Raw genomic sequence first — 26,450 nt, 5'->3', positions numbered from 1 at the left:
ACCTATTTTAAATTTATAAGAGCACAACGGATTTTTTTATGTGATCCCGACATGCCCCATAGATTAAAGGGGAAATTTTACCGAACGCAATAAGGCATGCTTTGTTATATGGTACAAAATGTTGGGCTATAAAGCATTATCACATACATAAGATGAATGTGGCGGAGATGCATATGTTACGATGGATGTGTGGTCATACTAGAAAGGAATGGTTGAGGAATGAGATAATTATAAAGTAAGTAGGGATTACATCAATTGAGTACAAAACGAAGGTAAATCGCTTAAGATGGTTTGTCCACATAAGTAGGAGACCAAGTGACGCTCCAATGCAGAGGTATGAAGAATTGCAAAGTGTTAGGATTGTGAGAGGTAGGAGATGACCTAAATAAACTTGGAAGAGGCTAATTGAGAGTGGTGATTGCTTTGGGATTTGGGAATTGAGGAAATTATGGTGTTGTATAAGGCAATGTGGAGGGAGACAATTCACGTCAACAACGTATCGTGAATATATATATGCTTTCGAAATTTATTTTAGTATTAATTTTATTATTTTATCTCATATTGTTTAAGAACTATATCGATTTCTTTTGCTAAAGTTTTCTAAAACCTTTATGTATTTTACTCAAATGTGTTTTAACCACGCTTTGAAAATTTTCTTAAATATTATTTTTGATTCATAGTCTTAAAACTTCCTTCATTTCTCTTGGATGTTTTTTCTTTTGCTAACTTTACTCCTTTTTTTTTCCTTGATTTTTTTCTTTATAAATAACGTACTGTTATTTATAAGATTTATGTTTAGTCGATCTCAAATCATTTTTACACTAACAGTCAAACACTCAAACCATTGGATCCTTGGATGTCATATATTCATATGCATGTTAATATTATTCCTCCTAGGTCTAGTACTCTAGTGTGTACTCTTGCCTCGCTGCTCCCATCCTACACTCCATTGAAGCGCACTCTAAATTCTCCATTGAAGCGCCTTGCGAGCTTTCTCTCCTCCATTTAAGCAGCTTGCCAGCTTCTGAGGTATTTTTATTTTGTTAATTATCGAATACCAATTTCACAATCTAGTGTTAATCGTTAATTTAGTTGTCAAAATAGTCAATTTAGGGTTCTTCTTAGCTGGATTATTGATACTCAAAGAACTTGAACCTAATTTTTTGACCCTAGTTTTATAATTGAATCAACTTTGGTTGCTAATGTGTTGCAGGCTTTGGTTTATTTTCTCTTTAATGTTGGGAAGAAACCATGATAATCTACCTGTTCTCCCAAATTGAGAAAATGCAATTTTGTGCAGGGAAATTGGTGTATAATTATTCATTCATCTGGATAAATTAAACCCATTTGGTGGTTGAACTTGGGAAATTAATGCCCAATGTATTAATGAGGAATTCCCTGATTTGATTAAGAAATTTGTAAGCATCAAATGATGAGAATTGCAGCAAATATCCGATGCTTTACGGTGTTGAAGTCTCGGTTTTCAACTGTTAGATATAGCTCCGAGGTCTTTGTCAGCAGTAAGATAATTGTAATTACTAGCTAAATTCAGATTGTTAATGTTATAGTGTTTTGTTTGATTGGTTGTATATTGGCGAAACGATGCAGGGCTCTCATTTTACACAAAACATGATGAATTTCAGAACATGTTTTTGCAATTTGGCAAGGTTAAAGAAGGTAGATTGCAGTGGTCAATATTTTCTTCTTTTGGATTGTTGATTGAGTTATTGCTCTACTATATGTAAAAGTTTTAGCCATTGAATTGTGGTTTTCTTAGCTGTGATGATAAATGGGATTCAATTGTGTTGTTTACAGCTAGGTTGATTATGGATAACAAAACTGGAAGGACTAAGGGATTTGGTTTCATTACATTTGAGACGGAAGATGAGGCGGATAAAGCTATTAAGGGTTTGAATGGAAGGGTAATTTTCTACTTCATTCTCATTATTTCACCATTCTACTTGCTCTCAGTTTGTTTGTTTTGTGTTGTGGGGCTACATTTTGAATTTGGGAAAATTTACCTGAAGTTGTGGGTTTGCATTATTTGGGATTGTAAATTTGTAATTCGGGCTTTGCCAAAAATTGCAAATTGTAACAGCTCCATTGAGTATATTTTGGGTTTTATGCCTGGGAGATCTACTATGGAGGCAATCCATTTGATAAGACAAATGATGGAGTTTTATAGGGTAAAGAAGAAAGATCTTCATATGGTCTTTATTGATTTAGAGAAGGCATATGACAAGGTGCCAAGAGAGATACTTTGGTGGGCAATGTTGAAGAAAGGTATCCCACGAAGGTATGTAGACCTAGTTAAGGATATGTATCGGGATGTGTCAACAAATGTGAGGACATGCGGAGGGTTGACAAAAGATTTCCCTATTACAATCGGATTGCATCAAGGGTCTGCATTAAGCCCTTTTCTTTTTGCAACGGTTCTAGATGAATTAACTAGACCAATTCAAGATGAGGTTCCATGGTGTATGCTGTTCGCAGATGATATCGTTTTGGTGGATGAGACTAAGGATGGGGTTAATGTCAAGTTGGAGCAATGGAGGCAAAGGTTGGAATCTAGAGGGTTTAAGCTAAGTCGGAGTAAGACTGAATATTTGGTATGTCGTTTTGGCACTCAGAGGGGGACAAGCAATGAAGTGGTGAGTTTGGATGGAAAGGATTTGACCATGAGTGAATGTTTTAAGTACCTAGGGTCGATCATCCAGAAGAATGGTGACATTGATCAAGACGTGACCCACAGGATTAAGTCAGGGTGGCTTAAATGGAGAGCGGCCACGGGAGTGTTATGCGACCGCAGCATTCCCTTAAAGTTGAAGGGAAAATTCTACAGGACTGCCATAAGACCAGTGTTGCTCTATGGTACAGAATGTTGGGCTTCTAAGAAAGAGCATATTAAAAAGATGGAGGTTACGGAAATGCGCATGTTAAGGTGGATGTGTGGAAACACTTTAAGAGATAGAATCAGAAATGAGGTTATTCGCAAGAAAGTAGGTGTGGCGGGCATTGTAGATAAATTAAGGGAAAATCGTCTGCGTTGGTTTGGACATGTAAGACGGAGACCCGAGGGTGCACCGGTGCGAAGAGTGGAAGAGTGGGACCATGGAGGGATTAAACGAGGAAGAGGAAGACCAAAGATGACTTGGTTGGAAGGAGTGAGGAAGGATATGAAGTGCATGGATTTACGTGAGGATGAAGTTTTGGATCGTAAGGGATGGAGGAGAAAGATTTATGTTGATGACTACACGGAATAATCAAATTTGGTTCATGTTAGCCGACCCCACTTTTGGGATTAAGGCTTTGATTGATTGATTGATTGATTGGATAGTGATAACTGATAAGCAATTCAAAATTTGATCATTTTTTCGTTGAAATTTTGTGCCTGTTATATTCACATGTCACAAGCCACTTTTTATTCTGGTCTAACATTGGTAATTTGAACGTATGACAACATGGTATATTGGTATGTTTGAATTTTGTTAGCTTGATGCTTTTGGGAGCGTTTTGTACTTTTCCATGGGTGTTTCAAAATGTTGAAACGTAAAAGAGTAAATTTATGTGCTTCATAGATGAAGATTGAAGTTTTGCACTCATGTTGTGCATCTTTATTAGTGCAAATGAAGTAATTGAAATTCTTATACATTTAGTGCCTAATTGCCTATAGCCCTATTTATCAGATTTTGATGTTTTTTTTCCCTTACTCTAATGAGGGGTCTACCTAAAAATAATACTTCCTCCTTTTCTTTTTACTTGCAACATTTGACTTATCTATTCACATACTCCTCTTTGACTGGCTTTATTAATTTATAATTAAGGAAAATGTAGTTATATGGGATCTCATTAAATTCGTTTTGATTGAACTTTCATAATATCAAGTGTTACAACTTCTACTTGTTGATAATTAATATAGTTGTGATTAAATTTTATTGCCAAGCGTGAAATTAGAAGTGTTGCAAGTCACAAAAAAAAAAAAAAAAAAAAAAAAAAGAAGAAGTACCTTACTGTTTAAATGGAAGTGGAGGGGATAGCTACAGAAAGGCCTTTAAGTAGGTAATACTCTGGTTTTCACAATTTATGTACAGTGAACATCAGTATATAAGCTATACATGCCATGGTGGGCGGTGGAGGAGTTTTCCTGTATTGTGTTGTTGCATGTACCAAAGGTCTGGGGTTGAGAAAAAAAGGTTGGAAACGGAGAAAATAAGTTATTTACAGAGAGATAGCAAATTATACTCTAGACTTTTTCTTGCTATTGGACGACACTTTGTATAAGTGGTTTCTTTGGGACTTTGAGATGGAGACATCTGGAATTGAGCTTTGAGGAGGAGAGTGTTTTCTATTTGGAAGATGGCCTGATGGAGATTTGAAAAAGTGTTCTTCAATTTCATTTGATAAAGATAGTGTTTATTTGGAGTTCTCATTATACGTTGAATTTGTCGAAGGTACATGGAAAGACATGGTTTTCATAGGACTGAGGTGTTTGCTTGTTTAACAATTATGTAAAAAATGTAAATTTAAATACAAAGATCAAATTGCTGAAATTGGTGTAAGAAAATATAATGATGTGCTATGTGTGAAGCTTACCTTCCAGCTATGTTACTCGGACTCTTTCATTTACCTCACGTGTCCGTGTCGGCACGACTCGTGTCGGACACCGACACCGACACTTGGACACTTCATTTTTAACTAAAAACACAACTTTTTCAAGAAAATGGGCGAGTCCGATGCTTGGACACCCGTGTCTAATTTGACACTTCATCCGAGTCCAAGTAACATAGCCTTCCAGGAAGATTGTGGCTATCTATGGTTTAATTTCCAATTTCTCATGGAAGCTTTGATGGATACATACTTGCAAATTTTACTTTCAGTAACTTAGTTATGATGCCTAGTTACTTTAGTAGCTATTATCATACATATTTGTGGTTGGTGGTTCAATTTGTAAGGACGTAAGGGAAACCACACCAATCAATGATATTTTTATTGGCAAAGAATATTTTCGAAAGTTTTTAAGTTGCTTGTTCCTGTGATTCTTGTCTTGTTGATTCTCTTGTTTCTTCTTTCCTGGACTGACCAAGAAGCAAAGTTCACTTGGTTGCCTTCTGAGCTGTTACTTTTCTTTCAATGCAGGTAGTTCAAGGACGACTGATTTTTGTGGAATCTGCCACAAGCACGAAGGCTGATGGAAATGATGCTAAATCCAATAGCTGAAATCTCCACCGCCCAGTCACCCACAATAGCTGAAGACTAATGTGGACACATTGCATGTCGTCTTATGAACCATCCATTCTATGGTGAAATATGATAGGCATTCCCAATTCCCTGTAAACGAATTGCAACTACATATACCAAATTCAATTTTGAGCTTCTACTGCTTTTAAGTCAATATATTGCAATAAACTTGTATAAATTTGTCAAACAACTATATCTTTAAAGCTCATGCACTGCTTTGTCAAACAACAGTTTTTGCCTTTCTATAGGGTACGAGCTAGTCGAAAGTAGACACAATACAAGGGGCCTTTACAAATTGTTTCTTGATTATCATGCTTGCAAGCATAAATCGAGTTCCAAAGCTATAGAAGTATGTGGTTGGGCTATGTTAGCAATTCTCCATTCAAAAATTACATGGGGCGGCGTATCTCGAGTAAATCCATCAAGTCTCATGACTTAACGATTAACAACATTTTGGGCATTTACAATAGACAAATGGCTGACACCAGTTATAGGTCATGTGTAGGAAAGTGTTATGGACTGCCTTAGTATTTTCTGATATAAAGATTAATTAAGAGATAAAAGCTTGATACTTTGATTAATAATGACTGAAATTGGATACAAAATGATAGATTAATAGCTTAAGGCTATCACTCTCTTGATAACTTTAGGTTATCACTCTCCTAGTAACTTGAGGCTACTACTCTCAATATTTATCCTCACAATTCACATAAAACCTAAGTGCATATATTATCTCCTATTTATACCAAGGAGTAAGGACTACTAACCTAAAACCATCTAAACTTCCCAAATTGCCCTTTCTAAGGTTAATCTATTACAGAAAGCATGACCTTAAACAGGTGTACTCTATAACACCAACCATGATGTTAGTTGCGTGCAATAGCACCTTGCCTAAGATTTTATGACAATTGAAGCCAAATAATGTGGTAGGTTTTATAGTTGATGACATTATGACACATTGCAGCTAGGTTGTTTTATTTATTTATTTATATTTATTTTTGTTTGTTTTTTGGCTCTTACCACCTAAGCTATCCTATCCCTCACTCTTTGTTCCTTTCTCATGTTAATAGGGAGCGCAATAATTTAACACATTCAATTGCTAAATTGAAGTTAATCACAAAAGTGAACTAGATTGGCTTGAGGTTTTTACTGACTTTGATCTTGATTTAGCACAAGTCAAGAATCAAGATATGCTCATTTTTTCACAAAGCTATAAAATAAAGTCCATTTGCCATTGGCCAACAAAATAATACTACTTTATAAATAAATAACTAAATAATGGCATAAAATTTCGAGGCATTTCTGATAATTCATAAGTTGCTGTTTAACTTGCCCTAAAAAAAATAATAAGTTGCTGTTTAACTTGGATTACAATTCTCCACCTATATATATCTGTTGATCATGCGTCATTTTTAGCTAATCCATTATTTGGTGATTTTTTTTTTTACTTTTTCTCGACATACAGTAATCATATTGGCTTCAACTAATTCTACATAACAAATCTTTCTAACTTATATTTCATTACCAAAAGCAAAAGCTCATAGCACTAAAATACAGGTTCAATAATACTACACCCCCAAACAAAGAGGGACTAATTATACTAGGAGTATCTACTCGCTTAAAAACAAGCCTAATTGAGTATCTGCAACCCAAAATTTTACGGTTATAAATGACCAAACAAGAAGCTCTAAGGGGAGGCAGAAGGGACTGCACATAGTTGGCCTACAAAGCAGGAACCATCGGAAGAAATCAAGCCCTCATCTCCTTGCCCTCATGTCAAGCAATGCTGTATTGCTGATAGCTTAGCCGATCACCGAACGTTTCTGAACATTGCAACGTTTGTGTGCAGTAAATTCATCCAAGGATACTCCATGTTTAAACCTCGCTGCATCCTATTGTTTATATATACCAAAAAATACGAGGTCAACCATATCAATCGACCATAAAGAATGAAGAAGTTCCCCCCACTATACCACCGTATAATTGGAGAAAAGAGTAATCAACTTTTCTAATGTCTCAGGATAAAATTTCCGAGCAAATAGATAGCAAGGCCGCTTCTGTCCATTCCACAAGCATGGTGTTATTGTCACTGGATTCTGTAACACAAAAAACTTTATTTATCAAGTGGTTCAAGTCTACAATACATTGTCAGCCAAAAACTACCATGCATGTTCAAGTCTTCTCTCAAGAATTTAGTGGTAGAGTAAAAATAATTTATACCTTCTCATCACTTGTCAGATGCACACTCTGATCAAGAAACTGCATCATGCCAAAAAACAGTTAGCAAACTACTCATTATCAATGACTGCAAAAGCAAAAGTCAAACGGTACGGAAATCATACTGTCATATTTCTTAGAAGCTCATATGTGATGTCTTCGGCTCTATAGGACCTGGGATGCCACTTTCTCTCAGACCAATCAACATATGTCACTGACCAATTAGCTATTCCTCCAGGATCAGTCATCTGAACATATATAAAAACAAAAATTCAGGAACATACAGAACAAGGTAATCTACAAGACGGAAAATTTATGAATAGACTACTGACATGGAAGAAAGTTGGCAAATAGTGCTCATCAGCATAGCAGTTCTTCCCGTGCTCCATTCCTGGCTGTGGAAGTAAAAAAAAAAACCTACTTCAACATAAAAATCTTCATAGGTTCCAAAATGTTAACAATTTAGCAGCAGAGAAACACTGAAAAACTTCACTAGTTATGACACTATGTCATATCCAAAGTCTAAGCACCAAATTATTGGCATAAAGGTGAATTTAAACAAGACAATAACTTCATTCTTCAGTAACAATCATACGTATTGCACAAAAGATGAACAGATTCCTGGAGAGGATCAGTCAATCGGAAGACTCGAAGTTCAATCCACTTCGGGTTCACTTTCCAAACTTTGCTCAATCCCACCAGTATGCGAAAGCTTTGGAAATACTGGAACCTCACATAGTAAAGGATTTTGTACTCGAACAACTTAGAGTTAGCTAGCATGTCACTCAAGAGTAAACTTAATTTCACAGGGCAATACACAACCTTGTTACAATTCTGAATGGAGAGAGTGAGAAAAATATAAACAACCCTGTTGCTCGGACTCAGGTACTGTGAGCAGACACTGGTAAAAGTCTTAAGTGTCGCACTTTAATTAAAAAGAGGTGTCAAAACTCAAAAGATCATGCCCAAGTCCAAGGATTAAGGAGGGTACTGGAGGTAACATGAAAAGTCCTAGAAACACAGGCCCAAACTTTTCAAAGTGTTGGTTACCATTGACCCTTATTCCAAGATACTACAGTTGGCTGTAACTTCAAATGAATTGCAGGCAGGATAAAGTTATGTACATCAGAAGAAAACTATGTAACCTTCAAGCCAAATGCATATGAAGAGATGCAATAGTAATTCAAAGAACAATACTCTAAAGAATAGAAATCATCATTGCAAGACATTGTCCCCGTAAGAAAGCAGGAATCTTACATAGAATCAAAACAAAAACAATATATTGTAAAGTTTACCCTGCAATATAGCTTGAATTTTCTGTAGTATAGGCTGTCAGCCATAACAATTAGGGCATGCTGGCGTTTCATGGTGAACCACTGAAAAAGAAATTTAAAAACTAAAAGTTAAAATTAATCTCTCAATCACAGGGAACAATAACATTTCAGACAATTAAAAGTTGCAAACAAGAGAAGCATGAAGACATGGATCTACAGTTACAAACAGATTCCTCTCTCACTCTCTCTTTCTCCTTCACACACCCACACACACACAATGACCAGCAGATTCAGATATAAGGTGCAAACGGAGAGACCGGGAGAACCGTAAATAAAGGATAGAGATGCTCAAAAAAGTACTAAGCCTAAAGTTTTCCTGTCGCAGGATTGGTCCAAAACAGAGGGAAAAAAAGCTAGTTTGTCTTCGAGGATTGAGTGACTTCTACTCAAAAAGCATTTTCCCTAAATACATCAACTCATGGAAAACCTTCTCAAATCTCTTTTTTTTTTTTTTTTTAATTTAATTTAATTTATTATTTATTTTTTATTTTTTTAAAAAGGGTCTGAAATCAAGGATGATTAAACTTTCCCTAATGAGGAAAAGTGAAGTTGGCAGAAGCCGCAACATGAAATTGACAAGACAAGGAGGCCTGAATACAAGTTTTCTACAACAAAATTTATCACCTTGAAGACCACAACTTTTCTTCTCTAATTTCTATATTCTAACATGCATGACTTTACCAGCACTCTCAAGATAGGCAATGGTTGACTTTAATTATAGAACAGAATACATGCTTCTTTAGAGGACCTATACAGCACATAAAACCAGAAGGAAAGCTCAGAAATACACAAAAAGGTCCAAATTAGTTTTCCTATCAGGATAATTTCAAATTTCAGTATTTTACACACTAATTTAATGCAAGTGCATAGTGCAGCAAACAAAGAAATAAATAACCTTCCAAAAGAATTGCTAGTGGGATAATTTGAAATGGAAACTAAATTCGCTTCAGCGAGTTTACACATTGAGTTACAAATGAGAACTTTGGTTAAAGAACTTCAAAAATAAGAATCCTTAGTATTAACCATACTTTAAACAAGGGGATAAAGGATACAAATGAGAGAGAAAAATACACACAGAAATCCTTCAATCTTTTTACTATTTTTGGTTAGAAAAGACATATAAGTTATCACACATTCAAACTCAACCTGACTAAATTCTGACAAGCATGGTGGCATAACTCTTAACAAAGGGAGATCAACTGTGAAACATATGGCAGTCCAATAGTCACATAAGCTAGATTTGTGTTAATTAATACCTGTGATCCCTTCCGAAAGTCATCCTTTTCAATCTCGGGCAACATGTGCTCAGAATATCTTCCAGTACCATGTGGTCCTAGATCAAGAAAACTGAAAAGAGAAAATCAGGGCTGATTAGCTTTGTCTCAACAAAATAAGGGTACAAAAATATCAGAAAATGAAGTGTAAAATCAAGATCAATAAACATATATTGATGTTCATTTTCAAGGCCGTATACAGACATTGGATTCATCAAGCAAACTTGAAACAAAAAAATAAAATAAATAAATAACAGTAAAATATGTTTGCTTGATTAGACAAACAAGCAGTATCAGCTCTAAACAATATGATTGTACTACAGAAATATGAAATGTTCCAGTGACAAACAATGATAAATGAAAAGCAGATACGTTAGATTCAACTGATTTTAATGCTGAACTTTGGAAATAACACTCATTATTCAACACCTATGTTACTCAAACTCTTCATTTAACCTCAAATACCCATGAGTTGGATGCTTGACACTTCATTTCAATTTTAACCATGTTCAGACTTCAAAGGATGGATAAGTTGACACCTAAACATGTAGCTGCCATAAACTAGCAGCCAGGTCTGAGTTTCATAGCTATTAATGGAAATACAACATCCAATCCCCATGATTTTACAAGAATCTAGAAACCATGTGGTGTTTGAGAGCAATAAAGGCACTAAGTCACAATATTATCGTTGCAGAATTAGCTTCTTACCAGTCAAGAAAGCTGACATTTGTGAACATGAGATAGTTGTAGATATAATCAAAATTATGAAGCGGTATACAGCTGCAAAGACCAAAAAAATACAATGTTATCACGATTGACATTTGATATTGAGCTTATCTTCCAAAGTCCAAACAATATGTACCAGGGTAAAGCAAAAGCAATTAATCAAAAGTACCTACCTGTCTGACAGTAATACAAAGTGCTGGTTATCAGGATCTTTAAGAGCATGAGCAAGTAGTCTCCTTTCTGCATCAACCATTGAGATTTTACCCCAGACTACCTGTGAAAATTTTGACAGAGGTATATATCAAAATATTATTTAATTATCAAAGGATGCCACATTACATGTAAAATAAAAAAAAAAAAAAAAAAAAGTTGAAAACCTGCAATATGAATCGTGGTGTAAGTGTGGGTATGGGAACACGATTTGCTACCTAGTAGGCTAGTATGTTATATTAGTCCACAAATGAACCACTCATTAGTACCAATTCACATTTCTCAAATCACAGTTCACATGGAGGATTTGTGAATTAATCATAGGTACAGGTCTTCAAGAGAGTTAGCATTAGAAAGCAGCCAATTAAATTTTACTAACACTATACATTGAATAGTTACAAAAAATACAGACAACAAATAATAGCTGAAATATTGGATATGCAACTTATGCTGGAAACACAATAAAAGAATATTGAGCTGCATAATACTGGTAGAACATTATATATAAGCTTCTTTAACACAGAGAATGACAAAGAATAGACCAAGAGCTTTTTCTTTCATTTCCTTGTCCAAACAACTATTAATTTTTTAGAGTAACTCTAGCAGAAATTTCAAAACAAATACCACTTCAAGATTTGTTCTTATGCTGCAACAGAAGAATATTAATTTGATAATAGTCCGTTGGCTGCTATTAACAGCCAAATAAATAATACGACCATGATTTTCTTTTTCCCCATCCACATGCTTCTTTGTCTTTAAAAGTAATCATGTTACAGTGTTCACTGATAATACAAGAAAATATATGAGGTAAGACTCAGCAATTAACAGCAAAGTAACAAATTTACCGAGTCACTGCGTATGTCACGACCAAGAAAGTAACGGCTAACATGCACTGGTTTTTCTCTTGATGCATGTACAAATACAGAAAATCTGCCTTCATGACCCTGAGGACCAAAAAAACATGTTATATCATTTATGTGATGATTAGAGTAAAGACAGGTCAGTGAGTCCGAAATTATACAAATGCCAGTCTTTTTAGTATCTAAAATGAATATGACAAAAGTGAAGGACAATAAAGTGTTAAATCTAGAGCAATGCTATTAACTCTGTAAGCCCATGTATTGGTAAAATTCAAAATTCAACTCCAAAAACCATAGTAACCCTAATGTGCTAGTGTAAAATTAGGATAGCTGGCAAGGCTATGGTATTCGGACATTCCCAATCAAAGAAATAGGCTTTATTCTGAAATTTCATGCCAATCTGTAGACATGTTTTATTACATGACCACATAAGAGAACCAAATTCCGAATAAGCAATCATAGAAAATATAAAAACTACAACGTAAAACATACTTGCGAATAATACTTTGATTTGAAAGTAATATGATAACTCAATCCAAAATCATTGAATTTCTCAAATCCAAATTCGAGCTGTTCAAGCCTTTTGGAGCAAGTAAACGAGCTCAATCATGGTTTACTCATATCAGACAAGTGACAGAAGAGTTTCAGTCCCAAACTCTCAATCATCTCACATACAAGTCTTCCTAACTAAGACACTTGTACATCGCTGGTCCAATGAACATGTGTGTAAAGGGTGTTTGATGTGTGGTATTTATGAAATACGTCCCCAAGAAGGAAAGCAACATAAAACATAAAGCCTAAGTACCAGGAGGAAAAAGTAACAGTTTTAATCACCCAAACCCAAGTTGATTGTGAATTTAGAGGACATTACATATGTGGCATCTATGCTCCCAGCGCTCTTCCGTTCACTTTACTCTTTCAATCACTCCTTAATACATATTGGCCAGAATACCTGAAAATTATTATGTGCACCGTACAAGCACAATTACAAATTCCAGTGTACTATGTCTCAGGCTCTTACATCTTCACCCCATATCTTCTACAACAGAAATGTCCTAAATGATTGATCTCCAAAAGTCAATTAACCCCTCCCAGCCTCCAAAATACAAGTCAGAGAATGAGGGAATCAAAATCTCCGCCTACCTTTCAGCCCTTGGGAGGATAACATCTTCGTACAAGTGAACAGAGAGATATACAATACTTACTCTGTTCACTTATAGTTGCACCATTTCTCTTCTGAGGGTCAAACTTCAATTTTATATTATTTTAACCGTAAATTCTCACTTAAATAGTCAAGTGATATCTTTTTAGCTTTATCTCAATGTATATTTTCACAGGTAAGTCCACCCACGGAATCAATATAACGAATATTAAATTTTTATAATTCTTACTAATGTACAATTAAAGATATTTATGGTCAAACAGTTGCATTGGAGACCATGATGATGCATCCATTGGTAAATGGATGAAGCACAAGGTTAGATTAGAAACACCAACTCCTCACGTGAGTAAGAAAATAAAGACAATGTAAACAAAAATGAAGGCCAAGAGAAAAACCATCTCATTCAGATGAAGGCCAAGAGAAAAGACATAAACCAAATAATGACAGAAAACTAACGAAGGAAAGAAGGGATATGAGCAGTTACCTGGAAGAACTTATCCCAGAGTCTTTCAAAAGGTAGGGTACCTGGGGTCAGAAACATAAAGGCAATTTTTGGGTTTTTAGATTCAACATGAGGTGTTTTTAAGACTTCTCTAACTACAACACGGCTATAAATTTCATCATCGGTCAGCTCCCTAGTAGGAGTGGATTCTTCTTCAGCATAAATTAGACAGCCACTAGAGGAAAAGAAACTGCAGGGGGCAGAATTTCGGAGCGGATAGACATAGGCAGCAATGAGAAAAAGACACACCATAGAGACCAATATTATAATCCATACTGGCCTCTTCATATGTGGCCGCTGACGCGACCCAGGCATAGTCACCAGGTCTCTTACACGTAACTGCCATGCACGAGATGTCTTCATTTAGAAACCTGGCATTATCTCGGAATTCCACATCATTCACAATTCAAATCCCACATAACAATAGTCTTGATTGGCTCAAATGGTATCCTAACCAGATTGCCCTGCATTGAAAGACATAATTCACAAATTAAGACAAGTAATCACTTGGTTTCCAAGAATAAAATTAAAAGCAGTCTTTTCTATTGATGTATTCACTTCCATGCCATACTAAACATTCAAAAATGTAAAAAAGCTTCTAATTGGTGGGCATAGAGCTTTTGTTATCACTTATCAGGTGGCCGACCAGAAATTTCACACCGGCTCAAAATCCTTTAAGCACTCAGGGCAACGATGCCTAAATATGAAATTTATTGACAATTAAGTAACAAACTACACATATCTTGATATTTGTTGTAGACCACAAAACTCAGGGCAAAAAAAAAGTAATTTAACTAAAAACAGCCTCCATTAATCATAGACCACCAGAAATAATTCCCTACAAAACTTAACAAATTTTCAACTCAGTTTCATCTAAATAACCCCAGTGGCTACGATTAAATAATTATGTTCTGTAACGCCTTTTACGGAATGAAACAGTGAATCAAGCAAAGGCTCAAAATAAGAACCATTACAGAATCAACAAACCCAGTTTTCTAATTGCATTTTTCCAAATAACCAATGCATATACATCTACATCCCAATTGCTAAAATACTCAATTTAAATATACACACAGAATGAGACGACAATCAAAGGGCTTCAGACTGCCAAAATCCAAAAGCTCATAATACACCAAGTAAATTACAACTAACAAACCCAATAATTACAACCAAAAATGAGTTTATTTCAAGATACACACTAATTTGAACAACAATGACGAAAGAAAATAATATCCAGTAATTTAGGTTTTGTGTCACATCAATTTATACAATACCATCATAAAATATAATATAATCAAGTCAAGAAAAATTCAAATTAATTCCAAACCAAACGTCAAAAAGTGCTAATTTTTAAACTGAAACAATCAACCACTAAATTAAAATAATCAACACAAACTCAAAATTCAATCCAAAAACAATCAAATTCACACAAATTTCACATACATATTACAGCATTACTATACATTCCCCAAATATTTCCAAAATCAACGTAATTTCTCATCAATCATTTTCGAAAAACAACAAAACACAAAACCTAATTTTTTTTCAGTACAATCAATTATCAAACAAATCAACAAAATCAAAATTCGACGAAAATAAATTCCACAAAAAAAAAAAAATCAAGAATAAATGTACTACCTGATTAAGTGCGGATTAGCTGAAGAATAAAATGCAAGAATCAATCCAAAAAGAGGAGAGAGAAAATTGGTTCTCGTACGATCTACGAAATCGAAGACGATGAATCGATGATGATGAGAAAAAAGGAAGAGCGATAACACTGATCTAATGATAAAAATGACGAATTTATATGTTCGTATAATAGTAAGTTTTAATTCATATATTATGTCTTAATTATTTGTATTTCTATTTTTATTTTTATACAATATAATTATACTGATACCCTAATTAATACAGTATTAATATTCTTTTTTTGGAAGTTGTATATTTTAAGGTTTGATTTTGTGATTATTTTATAAAAATGGTTTTGTTTTTTGATTGGGTAGTCCAAGAAAAAACTTGAGTAAAATAAGGAAGGAATTTATATAATAATGTTTTTTTTGGAAAGTTTATAAAGTATTGTAAAGTTTGAACAAGTGGACTGTTGGGAAGATAATGTGCATTTTTTTATTTTATTTTTTGGTGTTGTTTAAAAAAAGGGTTTAATGGTCTAAACTCTATTTATGTTGTATTAGACTTTTAAAATGCCACTTTATTGCAGTATTAGACTTTTCGACTGTTGTTAGGGGATGCTGATTTTTTTTCATGGTGTTCAGATGTGTTTGTTTACCTACACAAACCTATGTGAATTGAACTTATTACATCTAATCTAATTGAATTTATTCATTCGTTAATTTGTTATTGTGTTTTAATTTTACGCCCGATTGAATTCGATCAATCGTAATTTGATCTCATTAGTCTTAAAATTTACTCGTATTTTGTATGCGGACAAGAATGCGTCATTCATCATATCCATAGTATCTTGCAAAAAAAAAAAACCAATTTAGAGGATGGTGATTAAAATATTTCTTATAATTAAAAGGTCATGTTTTTTTTTTTTTTTTGTCATGAAGCATTTTCAAGTAAAAAAAGAAGTAAACTACTCATACAAATACTTATCATAATTTTCTTTTTAAAAAAAATTAATTATTCAAACTCCACATTTTTTTATGTTTACATTTAAGTAATCAAGTTCCAATATCTTCTCTATTTAAAAAAAAAAAAAAAAAAAAAAAATTCAAGTTCCAATATCTATTTTCTAAAAATAAAATAAAATAAAAAATAAAAGTTCCAATATCTATGTTACAAAATACTACTACCTCCGTGGCTCCGTCCCTTAATTATATGTCATTTTTACTTTATTTATTACTCATATAATAGAGAAAATAGACGAGCCCTTTCTCTAAATAATGTTGTGAAATTATCAAATTCCCAAATTACAGCTACTCTTTTTTTAATTCCCACCGTACCGTCCACGTCACCGGTTCAGTGAGAATTTTTTTTAAAACGGTTTATTAGAAAACCGCTACTTCAAGTAGCGGTGTGCTGCTAAAAGCCGCTACTTCAAATAGCGGTTTACTTATTTACAGATATTTTGTTTTTTTTAAAAAAAAAAAAACTTACAGAACAAACCGCTACTTGAAGTAGCGTTGTTATGAGAATAAACCGCTATTTGAAGTAGCGGTTTTAATTTCATAACCGCTACTTGAAGTAGCGGTTTTCCTCATAACACCACTACTTGAAGTAGCGGTTTGTTGCTGGATCAAAAAAAAAAAAAAGTTTGTTTTCCTTAGCTGGCGTGGACAGTACGGTGGGAATTAAAAAAAGAGTAACTGTAATTTGGGAATTAGATAATTTCTCAACATTATTTAGAGAAAGGACTCAAAATAGACATATAATTAAGGGACGGAGGAAGTATATACGAAGTACTATCTAAAAATGAGTGTAATAAAATAAATGAGACTTTTATATGAGAGTGGAAGAAGTATCATTATTCCAGGAAATAATTGTGGCATCATAGAATTGCTAGAAGTTCAATTAAAATTGTTAATGGTTAAGACATAAGAAAAGCAACAAAGGGAAAAAAGGATGATAATAATGAGTGATTGAAATAACGTAAATTGAAGGATAAGAAAAGGCAGTATGGTTTGGTGAAGATGCAGATGCTCAAAGTGTAGGAAATAAATCTTGTCAATTTTAAAATCAAAGTAATATAACTTGTTAAATTAATAAGTGAATAGAGAAATATACAAGAGAGGAAGCTAGAAGATGATTGTGGTGGCATAGATTTATTTATATTTCTTTTTTACAATGATATAAAACTACCGATATCAATTAGCTTATTTGATTAAATATTTGGATTTGGTACATGTACTTGATATAGTATTAAATAAGATTTCTTTTACTACCTCCGTTTTTTATTATGCGCAACAAAATTGTATTATTTGTGAAACACAAAATATTCCTTTGTTGCACGTAATAAGAATTGGGGTAGTATATTAAATTATTGTCATTTGCGACTCTATTTACAATAATTAGAAAGAAAACATGAAATTACTGCCTTACCGGTTTGATTTGGACACCTTGTATTCCTAAACCAATGTGTTTTATACTTTTGTTTAATACGAGTATTACCTAATAAACAATGCGTGGATCCTGCAGGCGGATGCACGATCCGCATGGTGCATCCCTTTATGAAAAAGCGGAAAAAACACTGTATAGAAATGTAAATAACATTTAGTTAAAGTGAAAAGAACCTGTTATAGAATTGTAAAGAACCTTGTATAGAAATGTAAAGAACATTCAATACTAAAAAGAACATGTTATAGAATGTTAAATAATGTTCTTTATTTTCATGTTATTTGATTGTCAATATAATGTACTTTTATTTTTGACAATTGTTTATTTTGAAATGTTCTTTGAATTTTGTCTTTAGATTATGGTGGTTGAATAAAAATAATGTTTATTACATTAAATTATCATTATAGGTGATCAAAAATTCGGGTTGGGCCGGGCCTTAACATAATATCTCATGCCCAAACCCGGAAAATATAGCGGGTTTTTTTTTGGTCGGGTTTGGATTTTTAGGTTTGACCAAACCCGCCTTATTTTCGAGACGGATCGGGCCGGTCTGAAGTTGACTACCTCTCATAATCATGTTCTTTATTAATATTACGAATTTTCTTTAAATATATTCAAGGAACATAAAGTTTGATGTTTTTTCTACAAAAATAGTTATATGTTATTTACAAAACAACTATATGTTCATTACAATACAACTATATGTGATGTTCTTTATAAAACAGCTAGATGTTCTTTATAAAATAACTGTATGTTCTTTACTGAACAATTAAATGTTCATTCCGCCTTTTAAAAAAGAAAACAGATGCACGGAGTATTGTTCATCCGCCTCCATGGAAAAAATTTCACCTAACAATAAAGAATATTATGAGTTAACACTTTTATTTCATTTTTTAAAACTTCTTTTTGGTAGATAAGGAGAAATCTTTAATGAATTGAAACTTCACATAAGTCAACCCGATATGAGTTAGCATGCAATATTCTTATAAGGGGGGTGGGAGCTAAGCGAATTCATACACTAATGTACTCTTTTTATTTTTTTTTAAAAAAGGGTTTGATACTGTGGAGTATGACCATAATATAAAGATGGTTATTAATCATCCCTCGTTTTGAACTTACGTGTTTTTGGGTTAGTTAGGTGGCTCATGAGCTACATGTCGTGCCAATATTTCATAAAATAGTTGATCCATACATGGCCCAAATTCATGTGTCAGGTTTGGTTGCTCAAGCCAATTTCACTATTGGAAATCATTATCCAAAAGATGACACCTGATGAAATACGTAAGAAGCTACTAACATTTAGGCTCCAGATAAAAGTTGAAAGAAGAATGAACGCAAATACTAACATTTATGGGCTTTGGGAGCTCAGCTAAATAAAATCAACCTCAATTCCTAAAATAACAAGTAAAAATGCTACTCTTATGCACTCTCCAAGTGATCAAATATTCACAAAAACAGAAACCATATGTATTAATTCGTATTACATTACTGTAAATAGAGGCCTTTTGAAGGATATTCTACCATCATCTAGTAAGGAGCAGTTGTATTGTTACATGCAGTAGACACTGGACAGATTTGCTTACACCAAAAACCGGCTAAATCTGTTTACAATCCAAATCGTGGCAATTGATACCATATGCAACATTCGACCAAAAATAACTAAATTAGACCCAAACAATGAACATGTTTCGGCCATAGCCATTTCAACCTATTACTTAATTAACCGAGTGTATTTTGACATAACTAGATTATAATCCAACCCAACACAAAAAGTTCAAACTAGATGTCAGATTGAAACATTCTTCATGATTCCAAGCATGTTCTGCGGGAAATTAGGCTAAACTATTCACCTTTTCCTGAAGGATCAAACAGGTTCAAAAGCATATTACCAGATTTTACATAAATACTAACAGAACTGTTAGTCAAGAACAGGTTCAAAAGCATATTACCAGATTTTACAAGATAGCTACTGATATACTGAACGAAAGACTGGTTAGTATCAGCAGAGTTTGGTGTCAAAACGAAGCGAAATACCCATGCTGAAGAGCTCTTGACACAACAGCTTAGCCCCATATGGCACATTCACCTTGACGATTTCTTCACCAGATTCACAGAACCTGCAGTAAGGCCCTCTGATCTTTCTGCCACCAGGGACTGTCCTTAGGATCACATTAGCAATGTTCTGGCACTTCCTGCAAACATGCATCTGGGACGCATCACTTAGAGTGAAAAGGCGCTCATGCAGGTTGGCTGAAGCACCATGGGCGATCAGACATTCCCGTTCCATCTCCCCAAACCTGATTCCCCCAAACCGTTTCTTGTCTAGCACTGGCTGCCGGGTCAGTGGATGTACAGGACCTGTATTTCGAAACTTATATCTGTCCTCAGACATATGATCCAGACGCTGATAGAAAGTCGGCCCCATGAATATGAGGGTACGGATCATCTCTCCTGTTATTCCATTATAGACCCTTTCATTCCCCCATCTTGAGAATCCAGCCCTGCAATCATTGTGATAGAAGAATTTAATCAAGCATTTCCGTTCTTCATTTAATCAAAATTTATATACTACCTCTGTTTCATATAATTTGCAGCGATTTGACATAAAGTGTGACTAGAAAATTTCTAATCGGTGCAAATAATACGAAATAGAGGTAGTATATAAGTATATAACATCACAATAACACTAACTAGTTTATCATCTTCACATAATTTAAGTCTTAATTGTCAAGGGAGGGGAGTTAATTTTCAAGCAAAAATACAGTAATGCAGACAGAATAACAGGAGGGAATCAAATACGAAAGTATAAACTGACCTGTGAAGCTGCTCCGTTATGGATTCGACAGAGGGAGTAGAGAATGGGGTGGCATATTTCAATGAACCACCACATGCAATACCCTTCCCAAGGGCAGCCTCCAGTAGTTGGCCAGGAGTCTGTCTATTGGGAAATGAATGAGGATTGATTACTACATCAGGCACTATCCCTTGTTTTGTGAACGGAAAATTCTCCTGTGACTCAAGATGTCCAATAACACCCTTTTGGCCGTGCATCGACGAAAACTTGTCACCAAGACAAGGTGAACGGACCTGCATCAATTGACAGCATGAGACTGACTTATAAATCACAAACAGAAGTTAATTTCAATCCATCAAAGCCTTAATCCCATAAATGGGGTCGGCAACCAGAAGTGGATTTGAAGATGAAATTTAACCCAGAGCATACATATAATACCATCCCATAATATCATGAAATGTCAAAAAAAAAAAAGAGCACACCATTACCTGTCTAAGTGAAACGACAGCAAAATTCTTCCCATCATCATTTGCAGACAGGACAACTTTCTGCACCATGCCTCTTTCTGTATGCCTTAGCTTGACACTATGATCAGCCCCAGATTCCGCGCACCTGCCAATGATAATATCTCCACTCTGCAAGTTTGCACCAATGTATGGAAATCCATCATCATCAAGGTTGTCAGCCCGTCCTATTTTGCTCTGTATCTTCCCAAACTTAACAGTATCATTAAACTTCCTCCCATTTTCTGATGACTCTTGGTTGTCAACTTCAGCCTTGTAACTCCTAAAATGCTCGGTCCTAAACATGCCTCGTTCCAGGGAAGCTCGACTCATGACCAAAGAATCTTCTTGATTATAACCAAGATGGACATTTACAGCCACAATGCAATTTTGACCATTGAAAAACTCCACCTTTGGAAGTATATGGTTGCGGCCTAATGGATATCCTGGCTTTCCTAGACAGTCAGAAATCACTGAACGGAAGAGAGGTCTTTGAGGGTAGTACATTTGGTGGGACAAGGTATCTACTCTTATATTCGGGTTTGTGCTGGAATATCCAAAGGCTTGTCCAGAATGCTTCTGAGCTTGGTAAAGAACCCTCTTGGCATGATCATGATTTGCAAAGGGGATAATACCACAACTGATTCCCAACAAAAATGACATATCGAGCTCACAGTGAGTATATTTGACAGCGTCTTTTCCCTTGTCTTCAAAGAGGAACTTAATTCCCCAAGCAGCGCAACAATCTTCTTCCTCTTCAGGCCCAATCAATTCAATTATTCCTTTGTCTAGAAGGGTCTCAAATGAAAATTCATCCCCTTTCAGTAACTTTGTCTTCTTTAAATTTTCAACTACTAAAAGTGGTCGAAGTATTCTTCCAGCATCACAGAATATTCGCACTTCAGAATTTTGAACATCACGTTTGATTTCAACCTACAAGTGCCAACAATGTGTTAGATTTTTACACAGGAACTTATACTACACAGCACGATGAATCCAAAAACAAATTTGAGGGATAGACTGAGGGTCTAAATAGAGATCCATAGAGTTTAGCAGCAAACAAAAAAATGTTACAAACCAAGCACATAAATGTGGGATCATGAATCAATGTAATGAAAAGATACCAGGAAAAAAGAACACACGCACACGTTAACAACTAGCAGCTATCAGGCACAAAGAAAAAATAATTCTAAAACGTGACATACATATTCAGCTTTACAATCCAGAACAAAGGTAGAAAAATGAAATAGTACCTGGCTTGATATACGCTTCTTCCTACGATTTCTTCTCAACTCCTGAACAAAGGAGAGGGAATCAGCACATACTCCTACCCAATCACCATCCACAAAAACCTTGTCCTTTCCACCCAGCGAAGTACAAGTGTCGCTCACTAATTTTTCCATCCCACACTTCACCAAAATATCAGGCAGGCCCTTCTTGCTAATACTGCAACTGACAAGTCCAGTAGCAGCTATGTTCTTCACAAGACCACAGTTCTCGCCATCCGGTGTAGACAAGAAGCATACCTTTCCCCAGTGTGAAGGGTGTCTGAAATCATAGTTGCAAATTTAATTAGAGTACCCAATGTAACAAACTTAGGCTATTTTATTGACCCTGATTTTCTACTTTCTACTTATGAGTTATGACATTAATAAGGGATTAAATTGATCTCCAATCCACAATAATGAAAAAAAAAAACAAGAAATCACTCATTTCAAAATTTGATCATTTTAAACCACAAAAGAGATATACGAGTATAAGACAAGACTTTGAAATACTTACGGGTATCTGGCATCTCCAACCTTCCCTGTGTAAGCAAAATGCTGACGAGTTCTCCTCATGTCACAAGTACTCTGCAACGGATTAGTTCGCCTGAGATTTGCAGACACACCAGAAACCTTGTTTGATCTCTTGTAAGGATGCTCCCATGCACCAATGGAAAATGCTCTGTTAAGACCATTGGTGACGATTGATGCATCCAAGTAATGCTCGATACCCTGCAGATCACGGTTTCCATACAAGTCTCGCTGCATTGCCTTCACCATTCGCCACTCAGCCTGCTTCATAAGGACCCTAAGTTCCCTCTCTAGAAGCTCAGAAGCACACTCTAGTCTTCTATTTCTCAAATCATCTCTATTATCACACTTTCTCCTGCCTAAAAATGCTTGCAAAAGACATTTCACCATGTATCCAAGAAATCGAGCCTTCTGCTTGTTCCTAGAAAGACTAGGGAAAAGGTATGTTTCGATATATTCTGCAGCAGACTCAGACGGAGGGAATTTAGATTGTTTTATTAAATGGTCAATATGCTCCAAAGCTTTGCCACCACGACGGAATCCATCACATTTCTCATCAGCATCATGAATGGATGCAAAGAGGATGTTACTGATGCAGCCATCATCTGTGCTGCAATCAATTAACTCCACCACCTCCTTGTCAGATGATACACCGAGTGCAAAAAAAAGTATCCAAATAGGGACTTCTACAAACGCAAAGTACACACTGATAACTTTTTCTCCTCCTTGGATGTTTTCGACTTTTGGATTCTCTGCTAATTTGACATGTAACCTTCTCTTCCTAAACTCAGATCGATAAGCAACCCTCCAAAAGCGTTCGCTAGAAATCCAAAGCCTATTCAAGCAGATCTGTTCTTGAGCAATAAATACCTGCAGTTACCATATCCAACATAACCAAAATAAAGAGTTACCACGATCATTATTGTAAGAACTAAGACACGAGTTCAACTGATTGCAGAACAGTTTGAAAAGTGAAAATTCGAAATACAACCAATGTGGCAATGTTGATACAAGTGCAGTTGTGTAGATAGCCAATTAGCCATCAATATAAATTGCAGTTTAGTATCTTTAGCAAGTTCAAAACATTAACTTAGTCAGATATCATTATTATTTAGCAAAACAATATGCAACAATTATAGAGATACAGCCTTTGAACTAGAACAAGCTGCGATAAAGACACATATAGCTTTTCAGATTATAGGAGAAACGGGATTAAATCAATCAATTAAAGCTTTAATCCCATAAGTGGAGTTGGCTACATGAACTTAAAATGATTATTTCGTGTAGTCATTTCCATAAAACAATGAATAAAACCCAAGGATAAGATACGAGAAAATGTTGATCAACCTACCTTCTCAGCACCCTTGACTATAAAATAGCCTCCATGATCAAATTCACAATCGCCTTTCTCAGCTTGACTCATCCAGCATATATCAGACTTCACCATCACAGGGATCCTTCCAATGATGACATCCGATGTTTCATCGCTCAATATAGTTCTGTCTATATACTCTGACTTACCAGTTTTAAACTTGTCACTTATGACCTTCTCTAGGGTATATATCTAAGAATCAAAAACCAACCACGAACAAACAAATGAAAACATTACACAACAAAAGATATTCTAGCATCATAAATTATTTAAGTGACATTAACAAACCTGAAGGTGAGTCTCAACTTTCAATCTGGCAGAGTAAGTCATCTTCTGAAGGCGGGCATGTCGAGGAAGCAACTTAATATAGTCTTTCCCACCATCTGCTTGAAACTTCTCTCCGGTCCAAAACATAGGACGTTCAAGCTCGAATTTCCCAAATCTCACCGAAGCATATCTCCATCCACCCTCTACCTTCTTCGAGGGATCATAGCCTGGATTCACTGTTATCTCACCAATGTTATCAAACACTCTCTTTATACCTTCACGAACAAAACTGTTGTAGGAGTTTATCTGATGACTGATAAGACCATACTGCTTGAAGAAGGACGACGATGCTTTCTTGCAAAAGTTCGTCAATGAAGCCTCACCAAGGTCATCCAAGCTCATGTCCATAGTATCAGCATCATCATCCGACGAGTACATATCCTCATCATCCCAGTTCTCCAGATCAATATCATCAAATTTATCTTTACCTTTACTACTAGTGACAAGGCCATCTTTTCCCTCAAGTCCCATCTATTAGAAATAAACATGTATCATGAAATTATATTAAAACATGTACATGAATAACATTATGATGCAGCTTTTAAACGAACGATAAAAACCACAACTGCAAGACTGTAGCCAGTTAGTCATGTCATGGGATGTGACAAAGTTTTACACTGTTCGTACATTAGAACTCAAATGTCTAGATATGGAACAACAAGATTTTAACATTTTAATTGCTACACTTTGCATGTTGTTTGAAGTGAACTCATGTATTAAAGTAACAGATGGCTAAGCATTGGATTAAGAGATAAGTAAAACTGTGAAAGTAAGCATCAAATACAAGAATGGTATTTCGAACTTCTCTTAGATTGTGATTTATAACCACCGTATCTGAAGGTAAAGAGTAGAATAGACCCGGTCTACAATAACTTATTGTAGACCCAACCTTCTAGTATACCATACAAATGTGATTATATCATACGGAATATGATTATATTACTACAAAAGTGATTATATCATCCTGAAACTGTTATGTATATATATCACTCAAAAAGTGATTTCATCATTATAAAAAGTATCAAATAGTAAATTACATCATTCAAAAGATTATTTTTAAATTTTATCATCCTAAAGATAATTATATAATCTCATTAAATGGTTTAATATGAGATTATATAATTCAAAATATGACTCACAAAAATATAATTATATCGTCTAAAAAAAGTGATTATATCATCCAGAATGTGATTATATTATTTGAAAATATCAAATTTTGGGTCTACAATAATTTATTGTAGACCGGGTCCATACAAGACCAATTGGTATCTGAATCACTAATTATAATACGCGGCCACACGGGGTGTTTGGTGTAGTAATTTTAGATGTAGGAAATGAATTCAATTAAATATTTCTATTTCTATATGTTTAGTATGGGCTAAAAGTAACAAATACAGAAGGTAACTTTTAAATAAGAAAATGAAACGAAAAAGTTTCAAATAAGTAGGGAAAAGGGGTAATGATACTTTATTTTCCCTAATTCTTAATTACCGTGAAATTAAATTTCACAAACAAAAGTAATATTATGAGACAGAGGAAGTATCAAATATTCAAATTGAGTAGAATAAATTGCCAAAAAATAAGAAATAAACATCGTCAACAGATAGCAACAATTCCTATTTTGCCTAAGTTTGTAGTTTTGTTTGTCCAAGCTTAGCCTTGTTTTAAAACCTACACCCAATATCTACTTTACTACCCATGACATTTAATTTGTAAACATTTCACATAGTCATCAACTACGGAGTATTATTTATCCTAAAGAAAAAATCTCGAGATACTTTACATGAACCTAGATTGACAGACACGACACTTAATCGGTCTATTTCTCAAATTTCAATACCAAAGCCATATTATCACTAAACCTTTTCGATATCTGGCCAAATTCAACCCCATTCATTAAATTTTTCAGGGCCTTCATCTTAATATCAACTATGATTTCCGGGCCTCTACACTACCTATCAGAATAAAAAGAAACCAGGGCCCTTTACTACTTACCGGAGTTAATTTCCGGGACCCTTTATTACATACCAAAATTATATTCCGGCAATATATATTCCG

General features: G+C 34.8%; 3 protein-coding genes across 3 annotated transcripts; 1 reads left to right on the top strand and 2 right to left on the bottom strand.

Annotated features, from left to right (window-relative positions):
- Window positions 1-886: 886 nt before the first annotated feature.
- Window positions 887-5,633, top strand: LOC145556289 (organelle RRM domain-containing protein 6, chloroplastic-like). Its single transcript, XM_081617941.1, has 5 exons — window positions 887-1,029; window positions 1,301-1,520; window positions 1,609-1,677; window positions 1,816-1,922; window positions 5,137-5,633. The coding sequence occupies exons 2-5, from the start codon at window positions 1,430-1,432 to the stop codon at window positions 5,215-5,217; spliced, it is 348 nt and encodes a 115-aa protein (XP_081474067.1). The 5' UTR covers window positions 887-1,029; window positions 1,301-1,429; the 3' UTR covers window positions 5,218-5,633.
- A 1,092-nt stretch (window positions 5,634-6,725) lies between these two features.
- Window positions 6,726-15,396, bottom strand: LOC145556288 (glycosyltransferase BC10-like). The gene is made up of 11 exons (XM_081617940.1): window positions 15,162-15,396; window positions 13,506-13,987; window positions 11,845-11,943; window positions 10,963-11,063; window positions 10,772-10,843; window positions 10,046-10,136; window positions 8,751-8,831; window positions 7,788-7,850; window positions 7,581-7,703; window positions 7,459-7,497; window positions 6,726-7,334 (listed from the first exon to the last, which is right to left on the bottom strand). The coding sequence occupies exons 2-11, from the start codon at window positions 13,884-13,886 to the stop codon at window positions 7,206-7,208; spliced, it is 1,179 nt and encodes a 392-aa protein (XP_081474066.1). The 5' UTR covers window positions 13,887-13,987; window positions 15,162-15,396; the 3' UTR covers window positions 6,726-7,205.
- A 4,203-nt stretch (window positions 15,397-19,599) lies between these two features.
- LOC145556287 (DNA-directed RNA polymerase D subunit 2b-like) lies at window positions 19,600-24,863 on the bottom strand. Its single transcript, XM_081617939.1, has 7 exons — window positions 24,354-24,863; window positions 24,045-24,257; window positions 22,680-23,563; window positions 22,151-22,445; window positions 20,883-21,830; window positions 20,416-20,687; window positions 19,600-20,101 (listed from the first exon to the last, which is right to left on the bottom strand). Exons 1-7 carry the CDS (start codon window positions 24,861-24,863, stop codon window positions 19,600-19,602), a joined length of 3,624 nt encoding a protein of 1,207 aa, XP_081474065.1.
- Window positions 24,864-26,450: the final 1,587 nt, after the last annotated feature.

Source organism: Chenopodium album, chromosome 8 (assembly GCF_948465745.1).
Source record: "Chenopodium album chromosome 8, dcCheAlbu1.1, whole genome shotgun sequence".
Lineage (NCBI taxonomy): Eukaryota > Viridiplantae > Streptophyta > Magnoliopsida > Caryophyllales > Amaranthaceae > Chenopodium > Chenopodium album.
Note: the sequence above shows the minus strand (reverse complement) of the source record. Positions and strands in the feature narration are given on the sequence as shown.

Bases quoted from the DNA above. Each gene is read 5' to 3' on its own strand.
- LOC145556289 (XM_081617941.1), top strand. From the start codon at position 1,430: ATGATGAGAATTGCAGCAAATATCCGATGCTTTACGGTGTTGAAGTCT. The intron at 1,521-1,608 runs GTAAGATAATTG...GAAACGATGCAG, and splicing joins CTCCGAGGTCTTTGTCAGCA to GGCTCTCATTTTACACAAAA. The intron at 1,923-5,136 runs GTAATTTTCTAC...CTTTCAATGCAG, and splicing joins TTAAGGGTTTGAATGGAAGG to GTAGTTCAAGGACGACTGAT.
- LOC145556288 (XM_081617940.1), bottom strand. From the start codon at position 13,886: ATGAAGACATCTCGTGCATGGCAGTTACGTGTAAGAGACCTGGTGACT. The intron at 10,137-10,771 runs GTAAGAAGCTAA...TTCTCTTTTCAG, and splicing joins AATGTCAGCTTTCTTGACTG to TTTTCTTGATCTAGGACCAC. The intron at 8,832-10,045 runs GTATTAATTAAC...TTTCTTTTTCAG, and splicing joins ACTTTCGGAAGGGATCACAG to TGGTTCACCATGAAACGCCA.
- LOC145556287 (XM_081617939.1), bottom strand. From the start codon at position 24,863: ATGGGACTTGAGGGAAAAGATGGCCTTGTCACTAGTAGTAAAGGTAAA. The intron at 21,831-22,150 runs GTACTATTTCAT...TGGCACTTGTAG, and splicing joins AGAAGCGTATATCAAGCCAG to GTTGAAATCAAACGTGATGT. The intron at 20,688-20,882 runs GTAATGGTGTGC...CAATTGATGCAG, and splicing joins CTGTCGTTTCACTTAGACAG to GTCCGTTCACCTTGTCTTGG.